Source organism: Ahaetulla prasina, chromosome 1, assembly GCF_028640845.1.
Source record: "Ahaetulla prasina isolate Xishuangbanna chromosome 1, ASM2864084v1, whole genome shotgun sequence".
NCBI classification, from domain to species: domain Eukaryota; kingdom Metazoa; phylum Chordata; class Lepidosauria; order Squamata; family Colubridae; genus Ahaetulla; species Ahaetulla prasina.
Window position 1 is genome coordinate 114,049,826 of NC_080539.1, and position 25,444 is coordinate 114,075,269.

At 37.8% G+C, this 25,444-nt stretch overlaps 1 protein-coding gene across 4 annotated transcripts in view; it reads left to right on the plus strand.

Moving 5' to 3' along the window:
• The first annotated feature begins 386 nt into the window (after positions 1 to 386).
• The window catches only part of LOC131193318 (amine sulfotransferase-like), a 32,225-nt gene continuing 7,167 nt past the window's right edge, over positions 387 to 25,444 (plus strand). The window contains exons 1-6 of one of the 4 annotated variants that reach the window (XM_058173374.1): positions 388 to 589; positions 811 to 939; positions 19,336 to 19,485; positions 19,843 to 20,051; positions 22,735 to 22,861; positions 24,188 to 24,282. In XM_058173374.1, coding sequence (XP_058029357.1) covers positions 19,344 to 19,485; positions 19,843 to 20,051; positions 22,735 to 22,861; positions 24,188 to 24,282 — 573 coding nt within the window. In that variant the 5' untranslated portion in view covers positions 388 to 589; positions 811 to 939; positions 19,336 to 19,343. Of the gene's footprint in view, positions 590 to 810; positions 940 to 15,230; positions 15,438 to 19,335; positions 19,486 to 19,842; positions 20,052 to 22,734; positions 22,862 to 24,187; positions 24,283 to 25,444 lie in introns of those variants that run through there. The other 3 variants (XM_058173382.1, XM_058173391.1, XM_058173367.1) reach the window with 3 other exon arrangements.

Genomic DNA, 25,444 nt, shown 5'->3' on the forward strand with positions numbered 1-25,444 from the left:
ACTTGAAGACTTGTGACTTCAACTTCCAGAGTTCCTCAGCCAGCAAAGCTAGGAATTGAAGTCCACAAGTCTTCAAGTTGTCAAGGTTGGAGACCCCTGATCTAAATACTTTAGAATCCAAGGGTGCTATATTATTTTCAAATGCACACAGAAGTTTAAACTGTTGAACTTCATGGTGGCCTGTGGCTGATACATCTAGAACTCAGCATGTGTGCAGAATCACCTTAAGTAGACCCGAACATGAATTCTGACATAGCTCACGTGCCCTGGCCAGTCATAAACATGTCTGTGCAGAATCACAGCTTTGTATTTATCCCTAAGAAGGCTGGAAGGGGTGGAGTGAAATTTTATACAGAGGGAGGGGAGATGAAGGGGGCAGTTGTTTGTGTGTAAAGATGAAAGAAAAGCTGCAAAGCAAATTAAGGTTAGCACATATAGCACATTGCAGAAGTTGCGTCATAAAGGAAGTCAGATGAAAATATTTCCAAAGATTTCCAGTCAGCTCTTCCTCCCCACTTTTCTTTCTTAAAAAATAAACTCCTGGGTGATTCTTTTTCTCTGCTCTTCAAGCTGCCTGTCATTCATTAAGGTAAGTCATACGTTTTGACATCCTCTTTTAAAGGCCTGCATAATAAATTTAGCAAATTAAATTATTAAAGCGGAGGGAGATTGGAGTCCAGAGGTGGAGAATTTAGCTTCAGCACTAAATTTGGGGAGAGAAAGATCAACAAATCTTTTCCCTCCAGTGTTTTTGCTTTGCTTCACTTCGTTTTGTTCTGTTGGAAGAAATTTCCTGGGTTCCTTCCCCAGGGCTAATCACATGTGCTAAGGAGGAACTGACATGGAAGAAAGCTGACAGAAAGCAACATTTCTTTAATTTAGGAAGGCAAGAAACAGACATGACACAGCTCAAGTATTCCTGACAAGCAAGGTTGAATTGTGAGTCTATTTTTTTTTTAATTTTAAATTAAATTAAAATTTATTTTTTAAACTTTCTCTTTGAAGCTTCTATTAGTTTGATGGGGTTTTTTGTGTGCCTTTAAGTTGATGTGATTGCTCTGAATCTTGTCTTCCTGCCTTAATGGGTTAATCTTGTCCCAGGACCCTTGTCTTTCCTATCCTGGGGGTTAATCCTGTCAGGGGCAGGAAAAAGAGAGTTCTTGGTGAATTATTTTTAGTCTGTGCTTGAGTATTTTCAGGATCAGGCTTTGTTTGTTTATTTATTGATTTATTTATTCGATTTTTATACCACCCTTCTCCCGAAGGACTCAGGGCGATGTACAGCCAAGTAAAAATTCACTATATACACATTAAAAGAGATTAAAAAGAACATATTATAATGTGGCCAAAAAATTTAAAACAATTTAAAAACCTTAAAATATAAATAACCCCAATAAAATTTTAATCCAGTCCCACTTGAATAAATAGGTGCGTTTTCAGCTCACGGCGAAAAGTCCGAAGATCAGGCACTTGACGTAAACCAGGGGGAAGTTCATTCCAAAGCGTAGGAGCTCCAACAGAGAAGGCCCTTCCCCTGGGGGCCGCCAACCGACATTGCTTGGCAGACGGCACCCTGAGAAGGCCCTCTCTGTGTGAGTGTACAGGTCGGTGGGAGGCAAAAGGTAACAGCAGGCGGTCCCGTAAGTACCCCGGGTCCTAATCCATGGAGCGCTTTAAAGGTGGTAACCAAAATCTTGAAGCGCACCCGAAAGACCACAGGGAGCCAGTGCAAACTGCGCAGGATTGGTGTTACATGGGAGCAACGAGTTGCTCCCACTATTACCTGCGCAGCTGCATTCTGGACTAGCTGCAGCCTCCGGGTGCACTTCAAGGGCAGCCCCATGTAGAGAGCATTGCAATAGTCCAAGCGGGAAGTGACAAGGGCATGAGTGACCGTGCATAAGGCATCCCGGTCAAGGAAGGGGCGCAACTGGCACACCAAGCGTACTTGGTGGAAGGCCCTCTTGGAGATGGCCGCCAAATGATCGTCAAACGACAGCCGCCCATCCAAGAGGACACCAAAGTTGCGCACCCTCTCCGTTGGGGCCAATAACTTGCCCGCCACAGCCAGCCGCGGCTGCAGCTGACTGTACCGGGGTGCCGGCATCCACAGCCACTCCGTCTTGGAGGGATTGAGCTTGAGTCTGTTTCTCCCCATCCAGACTCGTACGGCTTCCAGACACTGGGACAGCACTTCGACAGCTTCGTTGGGGTGGTCCGGGGTGGAAAAGTACAGCTGCGTATCATCAGCATACAGATGATAACTCACCCCAAAACCACTGATGACCTCACCCAGCGGCTTCATGTAGATGTTGAACAGGAGGGGTGAGAGAATCGACCCCTTAGGCACCCCACAAGTAAGGTGCCTCACGGTCGATCTCTGCCCTCTTGTCAACACCGTCTGCGACCGGTCGGAGAGATAGGAGGAGAAACACCGATAAACAGTGCCTCCCACTCCCAAACTCTCCAACCGGTGCAGCAAGATACCATGGTCGATGGTATCAAAAGCTGCTGAGAGATCTAATAGGACCAGGGCAGAGGAACAACCCCTATCCCTGGCCCTCCAGAGGTCATCGACCAACGCGACCAAAGCTGTCTCCGTACTGTGACCGGACCGGAAGCCGGACTGGAACGGGTCTAGATAGACGGCTTCATGCAGGTACTGGGGAAGCTGCCATGCAACCACACTCTCTACAACCTTCGCCACAAAGCGAAGGTTGGAGACTGGACGATAATTTCCCAAAATAGCTGGGTCCAGGGAAGGCTTCTTGAGGAGGGGTCTCACCACCGCCTCTTTCAAGGCAGCGGGGAAAACCCCTTCCAACAATGAAGCATTTATAATTCCCCGGAACCAGCCTCGTGTCACTTCCTGAGTAGCCAGCACCAGCCAGGAAGGTCCAGTAAACATGTGGTCGCATGTAGCCTCCCCAGTAACCTGTCCACGTCCTCGAGAGTCACAGTCTCAAACTCATCCCAAACAACCTCAACAATACGTGCCTCCGCCATCCCACTTGGATCATCGCAATTTTGGTCTAAACTATCCCGAAGCTGAACGATTTTATCGTATAGATAACCGTTAAACTCCTCAGCACGTCCCTGTAGGGGGTCATCCCGCCCCTCCTGATGAAGGAGGGAGCGAGTCACCCGGAACAGGGCGGCCGGGCGGTTATCTGCCGATGCAATGAGGGTGGAAACGTAAGAACGTTTCGCCTCCCTCATTGCCACTAGGTAGGTCTTAGTAAAAGATCTCACTAGTGTCCAATCAGCCTCGGAACGGCTAGACCTCCAGATACTCTCTAGGCGTCTTCTCTGGCGTTTCATCTCCCTCAGCTCCTCAGAGAACCAAGGAGCCAATTGAGATCTATGCCGGGTCAGAGGCCGCAAAGGCACAACATGGTCCAAAGCCCCAGCTGTGGCCCGCTCCCAGGCCGCAACTAGTTCTTCAGTCGTGCCGTGGGCAAGATCCTCAGGGAACGGCCCAAGCTCCCTCCAGAACCTCTCAGGGTCCATCAGGCACCTGGGACGGAACCAACGCATTGGCTCCGTCTCTCTGCGGTGGTGAGCGGCGGTCCGAAAGTCCAGGCGAAGGAGGAAATGATCTGACCATGACACCGATTCCGTCACTAAGTCTCCTAATTCCAGATCATTAATCCACTGTCCAGAGATAAAAATCAGATCTAGTGTGCCTCCCCCCGTGTGTGTAGGGCCATCAATTCCTTGAATCAGGTCCATGGCCATCATGGAAGCCTGGAACTCCTGAGCTACCATTGACAACAAGCCGGCCAATGGCAAGTTGAAATCCCCCATGACCAAAAGTCTGGGAATCTCAACTGCCACCCCGGCAAGCACCTCCAGCAGCTCAGGTAGGGCTGTAGTCACGCAGCAAGGAGCCAGGTATGTGATCAACAGACCCATCTGATTCCTATGGCCCCACTTCACAAGGAGGGATTCACAACCAGCTATCTGAGGCACAGTGGACTCCTTCGACTCTAGGCTTTCTTTAATCACAACCGCCACCCCCCCACCCCTACCTTGAGCCCTCAGCTGATGAAATGCACGGAAACCCGGCAGGCACAGTTCAACCAGGGGAACACCCCCCTCTGTGCCCAACCAGGTCTCCGTAATGCCCGTAAAGTCCGCAGACTCCCTCTGGATAAGATCACAAATCAAGGGAGCCTTATTAACCACAGAACGGGCATTGCATAGCATCAGCCGAAGACCCAAGCTCTGAGGATCCTGACCATCCGGGAACGAGTAAGGACTGGAGCACATGATCATTTTAAGACATCGAGCACGTGCTTCCAGAGAATGATACGACCCCTTGCTTCCGCCATATCTGCCTCTCCCACTTACCATACAGATAGAATAACGCACTACGCTCTGAACATCCCCCTCCCCCCCTGTCTTCGGAACCGATAAAATCATGCCGTGAGCATGCACTGGGACTGGACATACCTTCCCTAATGGGCTTCCTCCCCTACCCGTCAATCCCCTCCCCCCCTTTAAACCCCCCCCCCCCCGACGGGTTACCCCCATTACCCGACCTTACCCTCCCACCCCTTAAAAATTCCCTATTTAAAAAACCCCACAGGTTCTTTTTTTTCGCATGCCACCTCTGTGGGTCCCAAAACCCGTCATAGAGGCCGGCCCTCGGTAGTGTGGAGGGCCATTTCTGCAAGGCAGGGGCACCTCGCAGTTGCAAGAGTTCATAAGAAGAGTAGCGCATAGCAATAGAAGATAAGATCGGCGAAAAGGGGGTCCGTCTCCGAATGGCAAGAATGATGACAATTAATGATAGTTCCAAAATGCTGATAATCCTGAATAAGGGCAGGCCTAAAATGATGACACAAGATAGTAGTCCAGAATGCTGGTAATCCCAAATAAGGGCAGACAAAGAGTAGAAGACACAGAACAGTCCAGATGGTAGTCTGTCGGAAGTCTGAAACAAACATCCTGGAATAAGAAGTGGGGGGGGTGTTCCAGTCGTAGATGATGTCGGCCTCCGTCCCCCCCGTCGAATCTACTGCATCTTCCAAAAGGCCCAAAGGACCAACAATGGCCAAGAATCCCAAAAAGGCCAGAAGAGGCGTAGCAGATGATAAACCGTCAAAGGGGGACTACAAGCAGATGAATCCATAGTATAGAATAGAATAGAATAGAATTTTTTATTGGCCAAGTGTGATTGGACACACAAGGAATTTGTCTTGGTGCATATGCTCTCAGTGTACATAAAAGAAAAGATACCTTCATCAAGGTACAACACTTACAACTTTTAATGATAGTCATTGCCTGGGAGCTTAACTTTAACTCACTATGGAAATAGCATGTTCTCTGACAGTGGCTATATTCTACATCAGAAAAATCTTCAGAAGAGTTGTGATTATTGCAATTTCCATAGAAATATAAAAAATAAGATGCTTTGAACTGATTGTTGCTGAGTGTTAGTTCAGAGTCTGCAAAATATAAAAGATATCCTGTTAGTGTATATCCATCCACCCACTCATCCAACCTCCTATACAACCACCAGTTATACATATCCCTCAACCAACTAACATTCAAAACTAGGTATGCACGCCCCTTACCTCTTTAACACCTCTCTCTACAGATTTTAAATGTAAATTGATGAATGCAAGAAGTATTCTTAACAAATTAACTGAATTTATCCTCCTGCTAAACAGTGGTACATTTGATATTATATTTATTTGTGAAACATGGCTAATCTCATCCATCCCTGATTCCATCATTTTAAACAAAGAATATCAAGTTCACCATTCAGATCGTGAAAACCGAAGAGGTGGTGGAGTTGCCATTTTCTATAAAAAGTCACTGAATCTAAAAAACATTCAAGTTGCACACAAACTTTCTCTTCCTGAAACTATTGTATGCGACTTATCATCTAATACCGCACTTCGATTCATTCTATGCTACAGAGCCCCTGACTACGATATTACTCATGCTAATATTTTAACCTCACTACTAACATGGGCTGCCTCTTGCCCTTATCCACTCATCTTCCTGGGTGACCTAAATTTACCTCTCATCAACTGGATAACAAACGAAAGTACAACTGATCCAATCCACACTACAATATACAACGCTGTTACAAACCTAGGTCTTGAACAACTTGTAACTGACAGTACAAGACTAAACAACTGCCTTGACCTCATCTTCTGCAACAACAACAATACCATTTATGGACTACAAATAAGAGAACCCTTTTCCAACAGTGATCATTGCATGATTGACTTCCATCTTAATATACGTTGTCACTTAAATCATCATATTAATAGCATTCCCATCTACAACTTCAAAAAAGCCAATTATGACCTTATAAATAATGATCTCTCATTTCTGGACTGGCAAAATCTGTTCTCATCCTGTATAACTGCTGAAGACCACTATAGAGTTTTCCTACTCGAAATCAACAGAGTCATCAAACTATACGTACCACAAACTACCACCAAGATCAGGAAAAGCAAACTACCCATATCAATAAAAAAGCTTCAATCTAAAAAAAGATCCCTCTGGAAAAGAAACAAAAAGGGCTATGTAGCTAATTTTAAAAATCGCTACAGAACTATATGCAACCAAATAAAAACTGAATGCACAAATTACCACACCAAGCAAGAAGAGGATCTTCTGCGCACTAATTCCAGTCATGCTTTCTATAATTTTGTCAACAACAAGCTTAAAAACTCTAGATCCATGCCACCACTAAAAGATTCTAATGACAATGAATACAATAACGAAGTAACTAAAGCAAACCTCTTTAACAAATTCTTTGCATCAGTTTTTGTCAACAGTGATGGCAGATATCCCACATTCCCAAATTATACAAGCAATGAGCATGTCAACTTAACAAATATTGATTTTACTGAAGATAATGTTGGTAAAGCTCTCTGTAAATTGAAACCATCTCTATCCATTGGACCTGATGGACTTTGTGCTTACTTTTTAAAAAAACTCTCTAGTAATCTAGCAGAACCCCTAAGTATAATCTTTAATATAACTTTTACTACCAGTTCCCTTCCCAATCTCTGGTCACTAGCCACAGTCATTCCAGTTTTCAAAAAAGGTGACCCCAGCTTAGTTGATAATTATAGACCAATCTCCCTATGTTGCGTCACCTGCAAGGTTATGGAATCCATCATCAACCAATCCATTACCTTGCACTTAGAAATACACAACCTTCTCTCAAATAAACAATTTGGCTTCAGGAAAAAATTATCATGCAATTTACAACTTCTTCACTGTAAAAACCTATGGACTACAAATCTTGATCTAGGTAAATCAATAGATGCAATATACATAGACTTCTGTAAAGCTTTTGACTCAGTAGTACATGATAAACTTCTCCTAAAATTAAAATCCTATGGCATTTCAGGACCCTTACACAACTGGATATCTGCTTTTCTGTCAAACAGACAACAAATAGTTACAATTGGTAATGCTCTATCAAATCCTGTTCCTGTCACGAGTGGTGTTCCTCAAGGTAGCGTTCTTGGACCTACTCTCTTTATAATATACATAAATGATCTTTGTAATCATATCTCAAGTAACTGTGTTCTCTTTGCTGATGATGTCAAACTTTTCAACACCACTGACAATACATCCACAATTCTAAAGGACCTTGATCATCTAACTGCTTGGTCTAAAATTTGGCAACTACAAATCTCAACCAGTAAATGCTCAGTCTTGCATATTGGAAGAAAGAACCCAATCACAAAGTACATGCTTGATGGACATTGCCTCGCAGATGACCCCCACCCTGTCAAAGACCTTGGAGTTTTTACATCTAAAGGTTTAAGTGCCAAAGCCCACTGCAACTATATAGCTAAGAAGGCTCTAAGAGTTGTTAACTTAATTTTACGTAGCTTCTTTTCTTTTCTTTTTTTTCTTTTTTTTTAATTTTTTTTTTTATTACTTTTTTGCAACAAACAAACAAAAAGAAAATACATTATTACACCCTTGTGCTATACATAAAAAAAAGGAAGATTTGGGTCTTCGGATATATCCTCACGATCGCCAAAATCCACGTTCTCGAGGTACAGGTACCGAAGCGTCCAATGTTGCAAGCGCAAAGTCCACAAATGGTTTCCAAGTCTTCCAGAAAATATCTTCTTTATACACACCACTTCTAATTTTAATATCACATGTCATTTTATCATTTAAAGCTAATTTCCACATTTCAGAATTCCACTCTTCTATTCTAAAAATCACATCTAGTTTCCAATATCTAGCTATTATAATTCTACCTATTATAATCATAATTCTAATCAATTCTTTTTCATATTTTGTTAATTCTATTTCCTTAATTACCAACAATAATATAGTTTCCACTCTCAATGTTATTACTTTCCCCATCATTTCAAATATCATTTTCTCCAATTGTTGCCAAAACTTTTTAACCTTATCACATTTATACCACATATGTTCATAAGTCCCCAATTCCATCTCACATCTCCAACATTTTTTACTAATTTTTTTATCCATTTGTGACAATCTTACTGGGGTCAAATACCATTTCCAAACAACTTTATAATTGTGCTCTTTAATCCTTATAGATAAAGTTCTCATAATTCTACTCTTCCAATTCACATTCCAATCTGACTCTGGTATTTCAATATTAAGATCTTTTTCCCAATTTGTCCTCATCACTCTTTGTAATTTTTCATCAGAATTTATAATCTTATAAACCCTACTAACGAGTCCCTTTAGCCCAATTTCATCTTTCATAATCCGAGATACTAAATATTCAAATTCAGTTTCACATCTATTTATCGAATAATTTTCCTTAGTTTTTTGTCCATTTTCTATCTGTATTTTTCAAACCAACTTAACCCTAATTTTTCAATAATTTCTTTATTCCTCCTTTCATTTTCCATAACTTTTATCCAATCTCTAATAATTTCTATATTTTCCTCTTTAATCACTTCATTACGTTTTATATTATTTTAATCGGCCAAATTCCAATTGTCTCCCCAAAAGATTATATCCGAATTAAAATTTTAACAAATTTATTCCACATTTTTACTTAATCCTTTAACCAATAACTTCTACTTACACATTTTAAATTTGCTTTATCTAAAACCACCTTGATCCAAATTTCTATATCCCTTCATTCTAAGTCTCTCCAATACTTATCTTCACCTTTAAATATTTTTACCACTATCCGAATACCATACGCACAGTAATAATTAAATAATTTGGGGATTCCTAATCCACCTTCCTTTTGATTTTGATACCACATTTTCTTCACTAATCTAGGTCTTTTGCCACCATTACAAATTTATCCAGTTTTTTCTGATATCCTTCAATATCTTTCTCTGTCAAATTTAGTGGTAGCATCTCGAATAAAAAGTTGAACTTGGGCAGCAACATCATCTTACACATTGCAATTCTACCAAACCAAGACAACTTTAAAATTTTATATTTATCTATCTTCTTCTCAATTTCATTAATCACCACATCATAATTAAGTTTTTCAATTCTTTAACCTTGAGTGAAAGCACTATACCCAAATATTTCAATGTGTTTTAATCCTTATCCCAAATTGCTCTTGCATATTCTCAGACTCATTACCATTACTATCCATCAATAATTCTGACTTTGACCAATTTACTTTCAATCCTGTCATTTCCTCAAATTCTATCAAATGCTTATATATCTTTTTCAGGTCTTTCTCTACATTTTCAAAATAATTAAAGTATCATCCATACAAATTTATCTTATACCCCTTATATCCTTCTAATTCTTCATCTTTTTCTATCATTTTTGTCAATATTTCCATAGCCAATAAAAATAATGTTGGGGACAAGGGACATCCTTGTCTCGTACCAGCTTCTAATTTTATCTCTTCAGTTAATATTCCATTCACCTTCACTCTTGCACTGCTTTTTTGATACAATTTTGAAATAACATGTATAAACTTATTACCAAAGCCTAAAGCCTCCACAATTACTTTAATAGTTTCCCATTGTACAGAATCAAAAGCTTTAAAAATATCCAATGATACTATACCAATTTTATCACCATTATATTCAGCTACATCTATAATATTTAATACTCTTCTAACAATATCACTCATGTATCTACCCTTCACAAAACCTACTTGATTATAACTTATATATCTATCTATAAATCTATTTAATCTATTACTTATAATAGCAGTAAATATCTTTGCATCCTGATTAATTAAAGAAATGGGCCGATAGGACTCAATCCTTTCTAAATCTTTATCTGGTTTAGGAATTAGGGATATCACCGTTCTATTCCATGACGAAGGTACTTCTCCACCATGTAATATTCCATTGAATAATTTTTGCAATCTTGGTATTATTAATTCTTTAAATTCTTTATAAAACTCAACAGGTAATCCATCCTCACCTGGAGCTTTCCCTAATTTTAATTTTGTATTATTCCATTAATCTCATCTTGTGTTATATCTTCTTCCATCAATTCCTTATATGTTTGATCAATTTTCACCACATACTTTTCTAAATAGCTTTGCAATTTTCCCCGATTAATTGGTTTCTTTGAATATAGATTCTGAAAAAAATTTCTAACCACTTCACATTTCTCTAATTTTTTATAACATCTTATACCTCTGTCATCTATCAAAGCTCCAATTTCTCTCTTCTCTCTTTTATTTTTCGCCATCTTTGCCAATAATTTAGAATTTCTATTACTAAATTCAAAAAAATTCCTATTTAAAATATCTCAAATTTCTTTTACTAACTCTGTATCTTCTTCTATCATTTTATTTCTTAACATATTAAGCTCCTGAAGAATTTTTTTCTTTAGTAAGCAAAATTGATTTTCCAATTCTTTAATCTGATTTTATCTCTTTCCATTTTAATTTTATAATTTTTATATTTCCTACTTGATAATTTAATACTCTCCTCTAAACACCGCTTTCATTGCATCCCAAACAATTTCAAATTTAACCTCCCGTTATCATTTAATCTCCAACTTTCCTCCAATTTTTAAGTATCCATTTTTATCCTTTTCATTTTTATACAGTTTCTCGTCATATCTCCAATAGCTTCTTTTTTTCTCAAAATTAAAATCTAAATCCACCATAACTTCTGCATGATCAGAATCTTTAAAAATTCCCACATCTACCTTATCCACATTATTCAACAAATCTTTAGAAAGAAAAATATAATCAATTCTAGAATATGTATTATATATCTTAGAGAAAAAAGTGTATACTCTCTCAATTCCTTTAACCTCTCTCCACACATCGACCACGCCGTTTCGAAGCATCCACATATTTAAAATCCCCATTTTATTTGCTCCTCCACAGCGGGTGGGATTAGTACTGTCTATTTTATCTCTGTTTTAATTTAAATCCCCAGCCACAATTACTTTCCTACACTTTCATTCTCCAAAATTTTGTTATTTTTCAAGAAATTCTCTTTGTTTTCATTCGTAAATATAAATTAACAAGTGTCACTTTTTCCTCATTAAGATTTCCAACAATTATTACATATCTTCCATCTTCATCCAAAATTACCTGATGTTTTCAGAGTACACCCTATCTGATATCAGTGTTGCAACTCCTCTAGCTTTTGAAGTTCCAAATGCTTTTTCATATATTTGCATACCTTTTATATACATTCTATTTGAATCTTCAGATTTCTGATGGGTTTCTTGTAAAAATAAAATGTCTGGTAAATCCCTTTTAATCTTAAATTCCAATCTTCTTCTTTTAATCTGATTCCCTGTACCCTTCACATTCCATGACATTATTTTTATAACTCCCATTTAAAATATAAATTTTTTAATCCTATTCCCGCATCTTCCTTTCTGTGCCCACAACCCAACATTAAACTACCATATAACCTATATTTAACATATAAACAACAATAAGAAAACAAAAAACAAACAAAAAACAAGACAAACAATAAAGTACAAACAATCTTCTTCCCCCACATCCTCATCGGTTTCGCCTCTATAAAGAGAATGGGGGAGAGGGGACGTGCCAATGCCCGGGCCACTTCTTTCGGGCTGTCTATTTAAATTCATCACTCAAAAAAAAAGATAACGATGATTCTCTCCCGCATTCAGCTTCGTATTTTCCAAGACTCTTATCTGCTTCTTCTCCTGCTGTATCCTCACGACTTTTCTTCTGTTCAACCAACACAGGTGATATTTCTTTCCTCTTTAACCCTTTAGAGTCTTGCCCTCCAATAGCCCCTTTTTCTTCTTCTGGGATTGATGTTTCCGCGTATGTTCCACCCATCTTAAGCATTTGATCTTTTATCTCCATTAAATCCTCCATCTCAATCAGTCCAAGCTCCCGTAAATATAATAATGCATCTATATCTGGGGTGATTGTACGCATCCTTCCTTTATAAAAAAATTTCAATTGTTGTGGTGGCCTCCAATTATATTTAATTCCATTATCTCTCAAAACTTTTGTAATTGGTTTTAAAAAAAATCTCCATGCCCTTTCTTCTCTTGATATATCCGGGAAGACTTGAATAGTCTTCCCTTCAAACTTCAAAGCATCTCCCATCTCTCTCACCTTGGCCATAACTTCCAGCTTATCACCAAGATTTGCGAACCTGACAAGCACATTCCTGTTAGAGCCATTTTGCCTTCTATATCCAATTCTAAAAACACTTGCCAGGTCTGCTATTGTAAACGTAAGTTGCGTATCCAAATCATTAATCCATTTCAAAACCCGCTGTTTCAATTTATCCTCCTTTTCTTCCGAGATTCCTCTGATAACCAAATTATATTTCCTCATCTCTTCTTCCAAAAGACAAATTCTCTTATCTTACTGCTCATTTTTATAAAATATTTTGCCAATTTGCCGATCTACTTTTGCCTCATGTACATGCATCTGCTCCATTTCATCTTTAATCATTATCATTTCCTCTCTACACTTCACAAAGTTTTCATTCATCTCTTGCTTTAACTTTTTCATTTCGGATGTCAGTTCCAATGTCATATTATCCATATGCTCTGATAGTCCTGCTATTTTTTCCCCAATTTTATTTAAAGCTGCAGCAAGTTGCTGCGTTTCTGAGAGTTGTTGAGTCATTTTGAAAAAAACCAAATTTTTTTTCCCAAACTAGGATTCCAAACCAATTTTACAGAGGGTCTTAGTGAAGATCAAAGGACAGCAGTCTTTTAATTGAAGCGAAGCGGCTTATTTGCACTGTTATCTCTCAAGTTTTCAAGGATAATCTCTCAGTAACTTATGACTCATAGTCACTCCACAAAGAAACACAGAACCTCACAGCTAACATTAATCAGCGCCATTTTTCCTCCACGTCAGCAAAGCAGAAAGGAAGAGAAACCAACTTAAACTTCGAAACAGAATCCTTTTTTTTCCCCTGTAATATAAACAAGCTATTAATTTGCTCTCAAGAGAAAAGAAAAATAAAGAAAAAATTATCCGCCCAGTAAAATCCTCTTGCTGCCAAACAGTCCAACAAAAGGTCAGTTTCTCTTCAATTAAATTCTTCTCATTAACAGATTCAGTCCTTAATATTCACTCCTTAGCCTCAGCAATAAAAAAAATTTTTTTTAACACAGAACACGATAGTTATAATTGGAAAAACAAAACACAGCAATTTATTCCAAACTTATCATGTCTGCCGGCCGGCTCGGTCATCCCACGCTGTAGAAACTCCTTAATTCAAGCCGTTTCAGATGACCTACCAGTTTTAAATTCAATCTGCTGGGCTGTTAACACTTTCACTTCATGATTTATTAACTTTCATCCATAACAGTGCATTCCAAACGGCATAAATTCTCATAAATCTTCATTAATAAGCCCTGTGAAGTGAAGGAAAGGTCCTTACCCCACCACGATCATGGCCACGCCCCCTTTTTACATCTAAAGGTTTAAGTGCCAAAGCCCACTGCAACTATATAGCTAAGAAGGCTCTAAGAGTTGTTAACTTAATTTTACGTAGCTTCTTTTCAAAAAACACCACGCTACTGACCAGAGCATATAAAACATTTGTTAGGCCAATTCTTGATTACTGCTCTCCTGTCTGGAACCCATACCATATATCTGACATCAACACAGTTGAGCGTGTCCAAAGGTATTTTACGAGAAGAATTCTCCACGCCTCCGAAACCAATAAAATACCTTATTCCAACAGACTTGATATCCTGGGTCTAGAAAACTTGGAACTTCGTCGCCTTCGACAGGATCTGGGTTTAGCATATAAAATCATCCGTTGTAATGTCCTTCCTGTCAATGACTTTTTCAGTTTCAATAACAATATCACAAGAGCTACCAACAGATTTAAACTCAATGTCAACCGCTCCAGTTTAGATTGCAGAAAACACAATTTCTGTAACAGAATTGTATATGCTTGGAATGCATTACCTGACTCTGTTGTTTCTTCTCATAACCCCAAAGGCTTTATTCAAAAACTGTCCACGGTTGACCTCACCACTTTCCTTAGAGGACTCTAAGGGGCGTGCACAAGAGAACAAATGTGCCTACCGTTCCTGTCCTGTTATTTCTTCCCCTATGTATATATATGTTTATAGTACCTCGTTTCTCCTCATATATACGTTCTTATATTATATAACCCTTTATGCAACACTTGTATATATTGTTATGACAAATAAATAAATAAATAAATAAATAAATAAATAAATAAATAAATAAATAAATAGTGTGCTCCCTGCACCACTGGTGTTAATATAAAAGTAAATAAAATGAGTTATTCACTCTGTGTCCTTCCCTGGGCATTAAAGGTGGACCATTCACAATTCCACAGTCTGAATAGTGAGAATTGCAGGATACATCCTAAGTCTTCCACTGCTCTAATCACTAAAATTACACCGTAGTTTACAGAAACGATAAGTCTGAAGAAATCAGTTTCTTTACCAAAACCCCAAAACAGGCTTTATTGCATTCTGTTAGCAGAGGCCCTGAGTTGGAGGTGTCTAACAATATGATTTGCAGAACTGTTATTAAACACTTTGGAATCCAAGGGTGCTAAAATTATTTTCAAATGCACACAGAAGTTTAAACCATTGAACTTCACCGTGGCCTGTAGCTGATACATCTAGAACTCAGCATGTGTCCAGAATCACTTTAAGTAGACCCAAACATGAATTCTGACATGGCTCAAATGCCCTGAGCATGCCTGTCATAAACATGTTTGTGCAGAATCACAGTTTTGCATTTATCGCTAAGAAGACTGGAAGGGGTGGAGTGAAATTTTATACAGGGGGAGGGGAGATGAAGGGTGCAGTTGTTTGTGAAAGGAAAAATTGCAAAGCAAGTTAAGGCTTAGCACATATAGCAGTTGCAGTGGTAGACGTTGTGTTTTAACGGAAGTCAGCTAATTAGTAAAAAGATTTCCAATCAGCTCTCTCCCTCCACTTTAAAAACAACAACAACTCCTGAGCGATTCTTTCTCTCCTCTCCTTCAGCCGGTCCGTCATTCATCAAGGTAAGTCACAAATTTTGCCACCCTCTTCATGTGCATAGTAAATTTAGCAAATTAAGTTATTATTCCACACTTATTCCTCGTCATTCTTTTCATAACTTCTACAATTTTCTTACACTGCTCTGTGTGTCATTGTGAGCAGAATTTGTATAGGTTCAGGATTTTAAGAGATGGCAAGAGTGTTGTTTCCTCCTTCTCCTTAAGAGACATTGTCCACATGGATTTTCAAATGGGGATTATTACTAGACAAACAGAGCAGGTTCTGCCTTTTCATAGGGAAACCCCACTTTATCAGAATAGTCTAATAAATTGCTTTTAAATGATCTTCCAACTCAGTTGCTTATTAGAATAGGTAAGCCGAGGCAGAACCTAGGGCCAGCTTTGCCCATCAATCAATATATTGAGGATCTGAGGGGCTGGCCTATTAACATTATCAAACTATTAGTTGCTTTTGCAGGTGAGCCATGTTAATCATTCTGTTGCTGCAATTAGCAATCCAATTTAGCACTGGCTTTGGTATCTGTTAGCAAAGAGCTAAGGAGGCTGACCTTAAATGCTTCATTATGTAAGACATGTCAGTCTAGCTGGCAGGTTGTGCCTGAAAAATTGTGCAAGTGGGCCCCTTGCTAGAACAGGGAAAGATAATGTGGCATTTAGCTTAAGTGCTGTCAATATTGTCCACTCAAAGTGCAGAGGTAGAAAGTTAATGATTAACATGTTAAAAACACATTAGAGGTGAAGAACTTGGATAATTAAGTACACCCTGTAGGCTTATTATGGGATGTTACATGTCTTCAATAAATCAGGATCATGTAATGAAATATAAGGAAATTCTGATGTACTATCATCCAATTGTACCAGATAAAATGAACCCAATGAAGGACAGTGCCAACACTTCTAGGGGAAAAAAAGAATGGGCCAATAACTAATTTTTTTAAAAAAACCTTGTGAAAGTCATCAGAAAAAGGTAACATGAACAGCCTATGTTAAACTTTGAAAAATCGCTCAACCCAATTTTTATGTTTGACATGTTTGACCACACAAAATAATACTGCTCAACTTTTTAATGATACCGTGTGCCCATTTATATATGGAAAGGAAACATATATAATTAATCTAACATTTAATTCAGGTAAAACAATAAGATCTGCATTCCATATTTTATAAATCCATAATTCTTTATATAATGATATATTTCAAATCCTGGGTGTATAGAAGTATACTTTCACCTTTAAAACATACTGATATTTAAAAACACTAATAAATTTATAGGTATTAGTCAGGGGTGGTATTCACTTACCTTCACTACTGGTTCACAAATGTGAGCGTGCTCCACACATGCGCAGAAGGTAAAAAATGGGACTTGGTGATGTCTGGGCGGGTGGATGGAGCCTCCTGCCGGTGGCGCTACCGGATCAGGCAATCCGGGTAGACCTGGCTGAATTTTATTACTGGTACTAGTCCAAAATAAAACAAGAGTGATATAAATCTACATCAGATGAGAAAGTGCCCCTTCTTCTATTTTACATTTCCCAATCCTTTTTCTGATATTCCAATAATAATAACAATACACACATTTTCTTACTTTTGAATATCATCTTCAAAGTACAAAAAGCTTTCCAAATATTTTTTAAAACCTGTAGCCATTAATTTATTAATATATAGAGAATTGCTGTGAATCGATATTTCACAACTTCTAGAAATTCAACTTTTAAATTTCTGAAAAATGCCCATGCTGGCTGGGGCTTTCTGGTAACTGAATTCCCCCCTACATCAACATGCCTTAAAGATGTTGAAGGTTGGAAACAGAGCTGTGAATGTTATTTCCCTGTTTGCAACAAAAGTTCAGCATATCAGAGATGTCAAACTGCTGGCATCAAGTTGTCGTCACATGAGATACCACAAAGTTTTTTCCCTTCGTGGAACTGGGGTGGGCGTTGCCTGAGCATGATGCATCTGGCCCATGGGCCACTAGTTTGAGCCCCTGCATAGAGACTGGGCTCTGGCAAGCATTTTTAGTGTGTATTTCAGAGAGACAGAGTGGCTTCATCAATACCATCATCATTTATTTATTTTTATTTATTATTTAGATTTTTTTGGCCTTTAATGGTCTGGTACTTTATTACTTAGTATCGTTTTATTTAGTATCTTTTTTATTTTAGCTATTTATTTATTTGATTTGATTATTTATTTAGAATTAACATCTGAAAAATAATGAAGAGTCTTTTAAGTATTGAGGCAAGAATAAATCTTATTAATGAATCAAGTGGCTGAAAATGTTTTTTGGGGAAAAAAACAGGCTACATTTATTTTCTTCACCACACAATGATTTGCATGTTACTATTTAAAACTGTTTTCTTTCTTTCTTTAAAATAAAATTTTACTTCATTGTCTCTTTGTGAGATTGTTTTGCTCCCAAGATAGGGTGGGAGAAATGAAAGGTTGATTACTCCTGTCACATGCCTCAATGTTATACGATCTGAAAGTGGTGCTATAGACATTGTTCCATGTTTCCCTTTCTGACTTTACATCCGGGAAAGCAGCAGGGGTGTAAGAGCCTCTTCTCTCAATACATTGGCTTAGGGCAGGGGTCTGCAAACTTGGCTCTTTTAAGACTTGTGGACTTCAACTCCCAGAGTTCCTCAGCCAACCCCTGGGTTAGGGGAAGAAAGGAAGTCAGCCAAGGCATCTTTTGGTTTGGTGAAGGCCACCAAGATACTCTCTCAAAGCAAGAAGTGAGGTCGGGTGAGAAGACACAGAAGGCCTTTGAGAGAGGAGCCTTGAGTCAGGGGTGGATTCTACCGGTTCGGACCAGTTCGGGAGAACCGGGAGCTCTGATGACCAGCTGGGAGTGAACTGGTTCACCCTGATGATCAGATGGGCCCACCCTCCTGCCTGCGTTATTTTCCTACCTTTATCTTCTCAGCCAATTAGTGCAGAATGGATTGCCACACCTCAGATGTGTTTCTCCTCCGAAGAAACGTGGAAGTGAAGATTTTTTTCAAATTGCGCATGCATGCACAAAGCATTTCAGGAGCTCATGCGAAGTGCACGATCACCAAACCGGTTGTTAAACTGGGAGGATCCCACCACTGCCTTGAGCCTTCACCATTTACTCCATGGTCTCGCACAGTATAAGAATTTCAATTCTTCATTTCAAAGTTCTTGCAAATACTAAACTAGTATCTAAAAAAAATTGAGGAAGCACTGTAGTTCATTTAGCGACTATTTAAACTTACAGTTGCACTGAAAGAAGTGACTTATGACCATTTTTCACACTTACAGCCTTTCTATCATCTCTATGATTGTGTGATCAAAATTCAGATGCTTAGTAATTGGTTCATACTTAACAACTGTTGCTGGGTCCCAAGGTCACGTGATCACCTTTTGCAACCTTTTGACAAGCGAAATCAATGGGGGAGCCAGATTAGCTTAACCGTATTACTAAATTAGCAACCAAAATGATTCACTTAACAATTGTGGTAGGAAAGGTCGTAAATGGGGCAAAACTCACTTAACAAATGTCTCACTTAACAACAGAAAATTTGGGCTCAATTATAGTCATATGTTGAGGACTACCTATACTATCAGAGACTCTATAAGGCAACAGAAAAAGAAAAGAGAATTGCAACTATTACATTTTTTAACATTGTAATTAAAATTTCTAAAGAAAATTCTTAGATGCCAAAGAAGAACCACAAATTTACTCTTTGCAATGGGAATTTTCATGAGTGTAAACTGAGTTCTTGGAATGAATTATCTAATTAGGAAAACTAATCTAGTAATATATTTTCTTTTAATTTATGTTGCCAGGAAACATGATTTTTAAATAAGTGAATTAGTACAATATGCATCCTAAGTGTAGAAATGATTGTCAATTACTCTATTATTTTATCAACAGATCTAATAATGGAGATAGTAGATGAGTTCCTATTTAAATACAAAGGAATTTATTTTGGACGAAAGCAGACCACACCTGAAAATATCGATTCAGCAGAAAGTTTTGAAATCCAAGATGATGATGTATTTCTAATCACCTATCCCAAATCTGGTAAGGTCAATGATATCTTCTGAGGAACACTTAATTTTTTATCCAATTATTTAATTCAGTATTTTGGTTGCTGCAACTGTGCTATGCTATAATCTGATTTTAATGTTTGTTATTTTATTAGAAGCTGGAAATGTAGGTAAAATAAAGCTGCTAAATCTGCATTATCACCATTTTTTTTCTTTACAGAGCTAATTTTCTCTCATACACGCGTCAACTATTTTAGAAGAAACTATTGCTTTTATGTTCTCTGAAACATTTACTATTCTTCCTGATAAGAAAGGTTTCTCAATATAACGTCAGCATTCTCCAAATAATAATGGATCTGGATGAATTAATTTAATTATTTCTTATTTACAGGCACAGTGTGGGCTCAGAACATTCTGAGCTTGATTTTACATGAAGGTCATCGAGATGGAACTGAAAATATTAACCTGATGGACAGGGCACCATGGGTAGAATATCATATTTCCCTGAGAGATTTGACCAATCTCCCATCACCTCGTGTCATTTGTTCCCATCTGCCCTACCATTTGGCACCCAAAGGATTACGAAATAAAAGAGCAAAGGTAAGACCTATTTTGCTACATTATGGAGTGGAGTGGGGAGCTGTTTGTCTTCTATCCTTTTAGCTGTGTATCTGAATATTTCATTGACAAATGGGCAAGGACAAAGAAACAGATGCTATTTTGATCCAATGTGTTTGGTGGATGATAACAAAATCTGAAGTGTGAGGAAAAAAATACTTCAAAAAAAAACAGGTGTTAAAAACGGAATGTCATGTATATCAGAAATAGGCTAAGAACCAAATTTCATATATAGAAATATTTAAACCTTAAGCTTATTTCCCCCAATGATGTTTCTATGTGGATTGTAATGATCTCTATCACTACCCTAGTTCTAATGTTAACTTAAAATCTTATTGCATTCTTTGACAAACTGACTAAATTAGTGGACCAGAGGAATGCTGTTGATATAATTTACTTGGACTTCAGTAAAGCATTTGCTAAAGTAGACTATAACCTACTACTAGATAAAGTAGAAAAATGTGGGTTACACAGCATTACCACCAGATGGATTTGTAACTAGCTGACCATCCGCACTCAACGAGTAGTTCTCAACGGAACTACATCTACCTGGAAGGAAGTATGCAGTGGAGTACCCCAAGGCTCTGTTTTAGGCCCAGTACTCTTCAACATCTTTATCAATGATTTGGATGAAGGGATAGATGGGGAACTAATCAAATTTGCAGATGACACCAAGCTGGCAGGAATAGCCAACACTCCAGAAGATAGGCTCAAGATACAGAAGGATCTTGACAGACTTGAACATTGGGCGCTATCTAATAAAATGAAATTCAACAGTGAAAAAAGTAAGGTTCTACATTTAGGCAAAAAAAAACCCCAAAATGCACAGGTACAGTATATGTGGTACCTTGCTCAATAATAGTAACTGTGAGAGGGATCTTGGAGTCCTAGTGGACAACCATTTATATATGAGCCAGCATTGTGCAGCAGCTGCCAAAAAAGCCAACACAATTCTGGGCTGCATAAACAGAGGGATAGAATCAAGATCACATGAAGTGTTAATACCATTTTATAATGCCTTGGTAAGGCCACACTTGGAATATTTCATTCAGGTTTGATCGCCATGATGTAAAAAAGATGTTGAGACTCTAGAAAGAGTGCAGAGAAGAGCAACAAAGATGATTAGGGGACTGGAGGCTAAAACATATGAAGAATGGTTGCAGGAACTGGGTATGTCTAGTTTAATGAAAAGAAGGACTAGGGGAAACTTGATAGCAGTATTCCAATATCTCAGGGGTTTCCACAAAGAAGAGGGAGTCAAACTATTCTCCAAAGCACCTGAGGGTAGAATAAGAAGCAATGGGTGGAAACTGATCAAGGAAAGAAGCAACTTAGAACTAAGGAGAAATTTCCTGACAGTCAGAACAATTAATGAATGGAATAACTTGCCTGCAGAAGTCGTGAATGTTCCAACACTGGAAGTTTTTAAGAAGATGTTGGATAACCATTTGTCTGAAGTGGTGTAAGGTTTCCTGCCTGGGCAGGGAGTTGGACTAGAAGAACTCCAAGTTCCCTTCCAACTCTATTATTATTATTATTATTATTATTATTATTATTATTATTATTATTATTATTATTATTATTATTATTATTATTATTATTTATTGTTGTTATTATTATTATTGTTGTTGTTGTTGTTGTTATTATTATTATTATTATTATTATTTCCAGAAGATGCCACATTGACTAATATATATATCCCCCACCTTTATTATTTTTATAAATAACTCAAGGCAAAAAACATATCCAACACACTTCCTCCTCCTATTTTCCCCCCAACAACAAGCCTGTGAGGTGAATTGGGCTGAGAGAGAGTGCCTGCTCCAAGGTCACCCACCCGGCTCTCATGGTTAAGCTGGGACTTGAACTCATAGTGTCCTGCTTTTTAGCCTAGTGCCTTGAGCACTAAACCAAACTGGCTCTCATCCCCTTAGCCATCAAATCTCTTCAGGGGAGACTGCTGCTCTCAGTCACTCATGCCCTGGTCACCTCCTTGATGAACAACTGTAACAGCTTTAATATGGAGCTGCTTTTTACAATGGCCCTTGAAGATGATAAGATGCTTCAGCTGGTGCAAAATTAGCACCATGGGATTTTGTGTGTTCTCCAAGAACTGCATACATTATACTTCTGCTTTGCAAACTGCGTTGGCTACCAATTTGCTTCTCGGTCCATTTCAAAGTGTTAATTATGATGTTTAAAGCCCTTCATGAGTTGGGAACAGGTTATTTGAAGGACCTTCCCTCCCCTATCCAACCTATCAAGTCCACCTGGAGGAGCATGGGGGTCCTGTCAGGTAGGGAGTTTTGTTGGGCAGGTTCTAGGTAGAAAGCATTTTCTGCTATGGCCCCATCATTCTCCCTAAGGTGAGGCTAGCCACAGCCCTGTTGGCCTTCTAGGAAGTTCTCAAAATATTGTTTTACCAATGAGCTTCAAGTTCCCATGATAGACGGGTGCCTACTACATTATGAGAGTTAATTGATGCACTCGCTGTATGCTGGCAATCTGTCTTTTTTCTTGCTTTTATTTCATTTTTTTGACCTAGATATTACATACTTATATATATGCTTATATATTATATAGTTACTTCTTGCTTATGCTTATATATACTGCTGTGACAAAATAAATAAATAAATAAATAAAAATATTATTTTTTCTGCTACAGATTGTTTATGTGTTTAGAAATCCAAAGGATATCTTGGTTTCTATGTATCATTTTCACAAAATTGTAGTCACATTTGAAACTCCAAAATCCTTTGATACATTCATGGAGAATTTTTTGGCTGGCAAAGGTAAGAAGATCTTGATTATGACCATGCTTGTTATTTGTTCATCTTGGACAAGAAAGTTTTACTCATGCAGTAATTTGTATAAATCCTAGACAAACATAAATATATGGAGAAACGTGCCTACCGTTCCTGTCCTATTGTTTTTCTTTTCTTCTTCCTATATATGTTTATATGTGTATATACTATATAATCTTTTTGTATGATGTTGTGACAAAATAAATAAAATAAAATAAAATAAATACAGGACTCCTAGGACAACTCATGCTGTAAAAGTGACTGGGAAAGGCAAGAGAAGGCACTTTATTAAAATACTGACACAAGAAATAGTGGGATTCATTTAAGGGTAGTTTAAAATCAGGATGTGATTGTGTTGGGAATGGACAGACAGAATCTAAAATTAACAAAAATCAATATTCATTTGAAAGCTTGAGAGTTATTTCATTTTTTAATGCAATATCTAAAGAACCAAATATTCTCTAAAAGTGTAATCCCATGAGGAGCATAATAATAATAATAATAATAATAATAATAATAATAATAATAATAATAATAATAATAATAATAATAATAATAATAATAATAATAATATTTTAATTTGTATACCGCCCTTCTCCCGAAGCATTTAAGGGTTGGTAACAGAAGTTACTAGAGTCAGCAATGATTAGCACGTATCTGCGAGGGGAACCTTTACCTTTACCTTTACTAACAGAAGAGACCTAATAGAAATAAGTCTGATATTGATATTTGGTTTAGTGATTAAGGCACCAGAATGGAAAGCGGGAGGCTGTGAGTTCTAGTCTTGCTTAAACCATGAAAAGCCAGCTGGGTGACCCTGTGCCAATCATTCTCTCTCTCAACCCAACTCAACTCACAGGGTTGTTGTGGGAACAAAAGGAGGAGGAAGATGTGTTGAATATGTTTACCACCTTGTGAAATATAAATAAATAAATAAAAATAAATAAATTTGCAGAAGAATTAAAAAATAGCCCAGATTACTGCAAAGATCCAAACAAGGAAAAGCAAAAGCAAATAAAATAAAATAGAGATATCTATCTATGACAGAACTGTCTCCCCTGTTTACAAGTGAGAATATGCAACCACATTTCTTATGGCTCCCATTCTTCGTCTCTCCACTACACATCAGTATTATTAGGGTAGCCTCCTGAATCATGCTTTGATATGAAGGTCTCCAGGTTCATAAGGATAAATGGAGGAAATTCAAGCATTAAGAATACATCCCTAAGACAATCTTCAGCTGCAATTGAACGAAATCATGTGACTTTTAACACTACTCTTTTGTTTATGCTAAATTCATTTCTCTCCTATCAGTGACCAATAGTTTGTGGCTAGACCATATAGAAGGCTGGTACACTCATAAGGATGATTTCAATATTCTCTTCCTTTCTTATGAAGAAATGAAAAAGGTAAGTGGCATCCATGTCATGTAGTGCAATATGACTATTAAGCTTTAGAAATGATAGAATACTTGTAGAATAGAATAGAATTTTTTATTGGCCAAGTGTAATTGGACACACAAGGAATTTGTCTTGGTGCATATGCTCTCGGTGTACATAAAAGAAAAGTTACGTTCATCAAGGTACAATACTTACAACACTTAACGATAGTCATAGAGTACAAATTTAACACAATGATACAATACTTAATGATAGTCATAGGCTACAATTAAGCAATCAGGAAACAATCAATTACAGTATAAATCATAAGGATATAAGCAACAAAATTATAGTCATAAGTGGAAGGAGATGGGTGATGGGAACGAAGAGAAGATTAATAGTAGTGCAGATTTAGTAAATAGTTTGACAGTGTTGAGGGAATTATTTGTTTAGCAGAGTGATGGCCTTCGGGAAAAAACTGTTCTTGTGTCTAGTTGTTCTGGTGTGCACTGCTCTATAGCGTCATTTTGAAGGTAGGAGTTGAAATAGTTTATGTCCAGGATGTGAGGCACCTGTAAATATAAATCTGTAAATGTAAATCTGTAAATTTAGAAATGATGGGATGTTTAGAATAACCTATTGCAGAAAGAAGTTACAGAGGTGATTATAGAACCACTCTTGTTTTTTCTGTGAAATTCTGGAGGACTGGTGAGGTTTTTCAAGATAGATAAGTGCCCTCTGTTCATTAAGGAGGAGGATTCAGAAAATTAGACCCTTGCCACCTTGACATCAGATTAATAAACACAATATTTGTACATACTTATCTAGAGATGCTATAAATTGTAGGAGCCAGCTTGTAATTGTTAGGTAAAATTAAGCTGATCTTATTCTCTGATAGAGTTATTGACTTAGTAGATAAGGAAAATCCAGTAGGCACAATGTGTTTCTAATTCAGCAAAATTTTGGTAAAAGTCTCATTTAATATTCTCCTGTTTTGGCTCAAAAGAAATTGATTCAACTCAACTGCAGCCATCATTTTCAAGAGAGGCCAAGGCATTTATTTAATCTGACTTAACAACTGGCCAGTCTCTAATGCGGGCAAAATTGCTAAGAATGTAGGAGTCTGAATCTTAGGGAAATTGTGGCATATAAATATATTGAGAACCAGAAATGTTTCTCAGAAGTTTGCCTC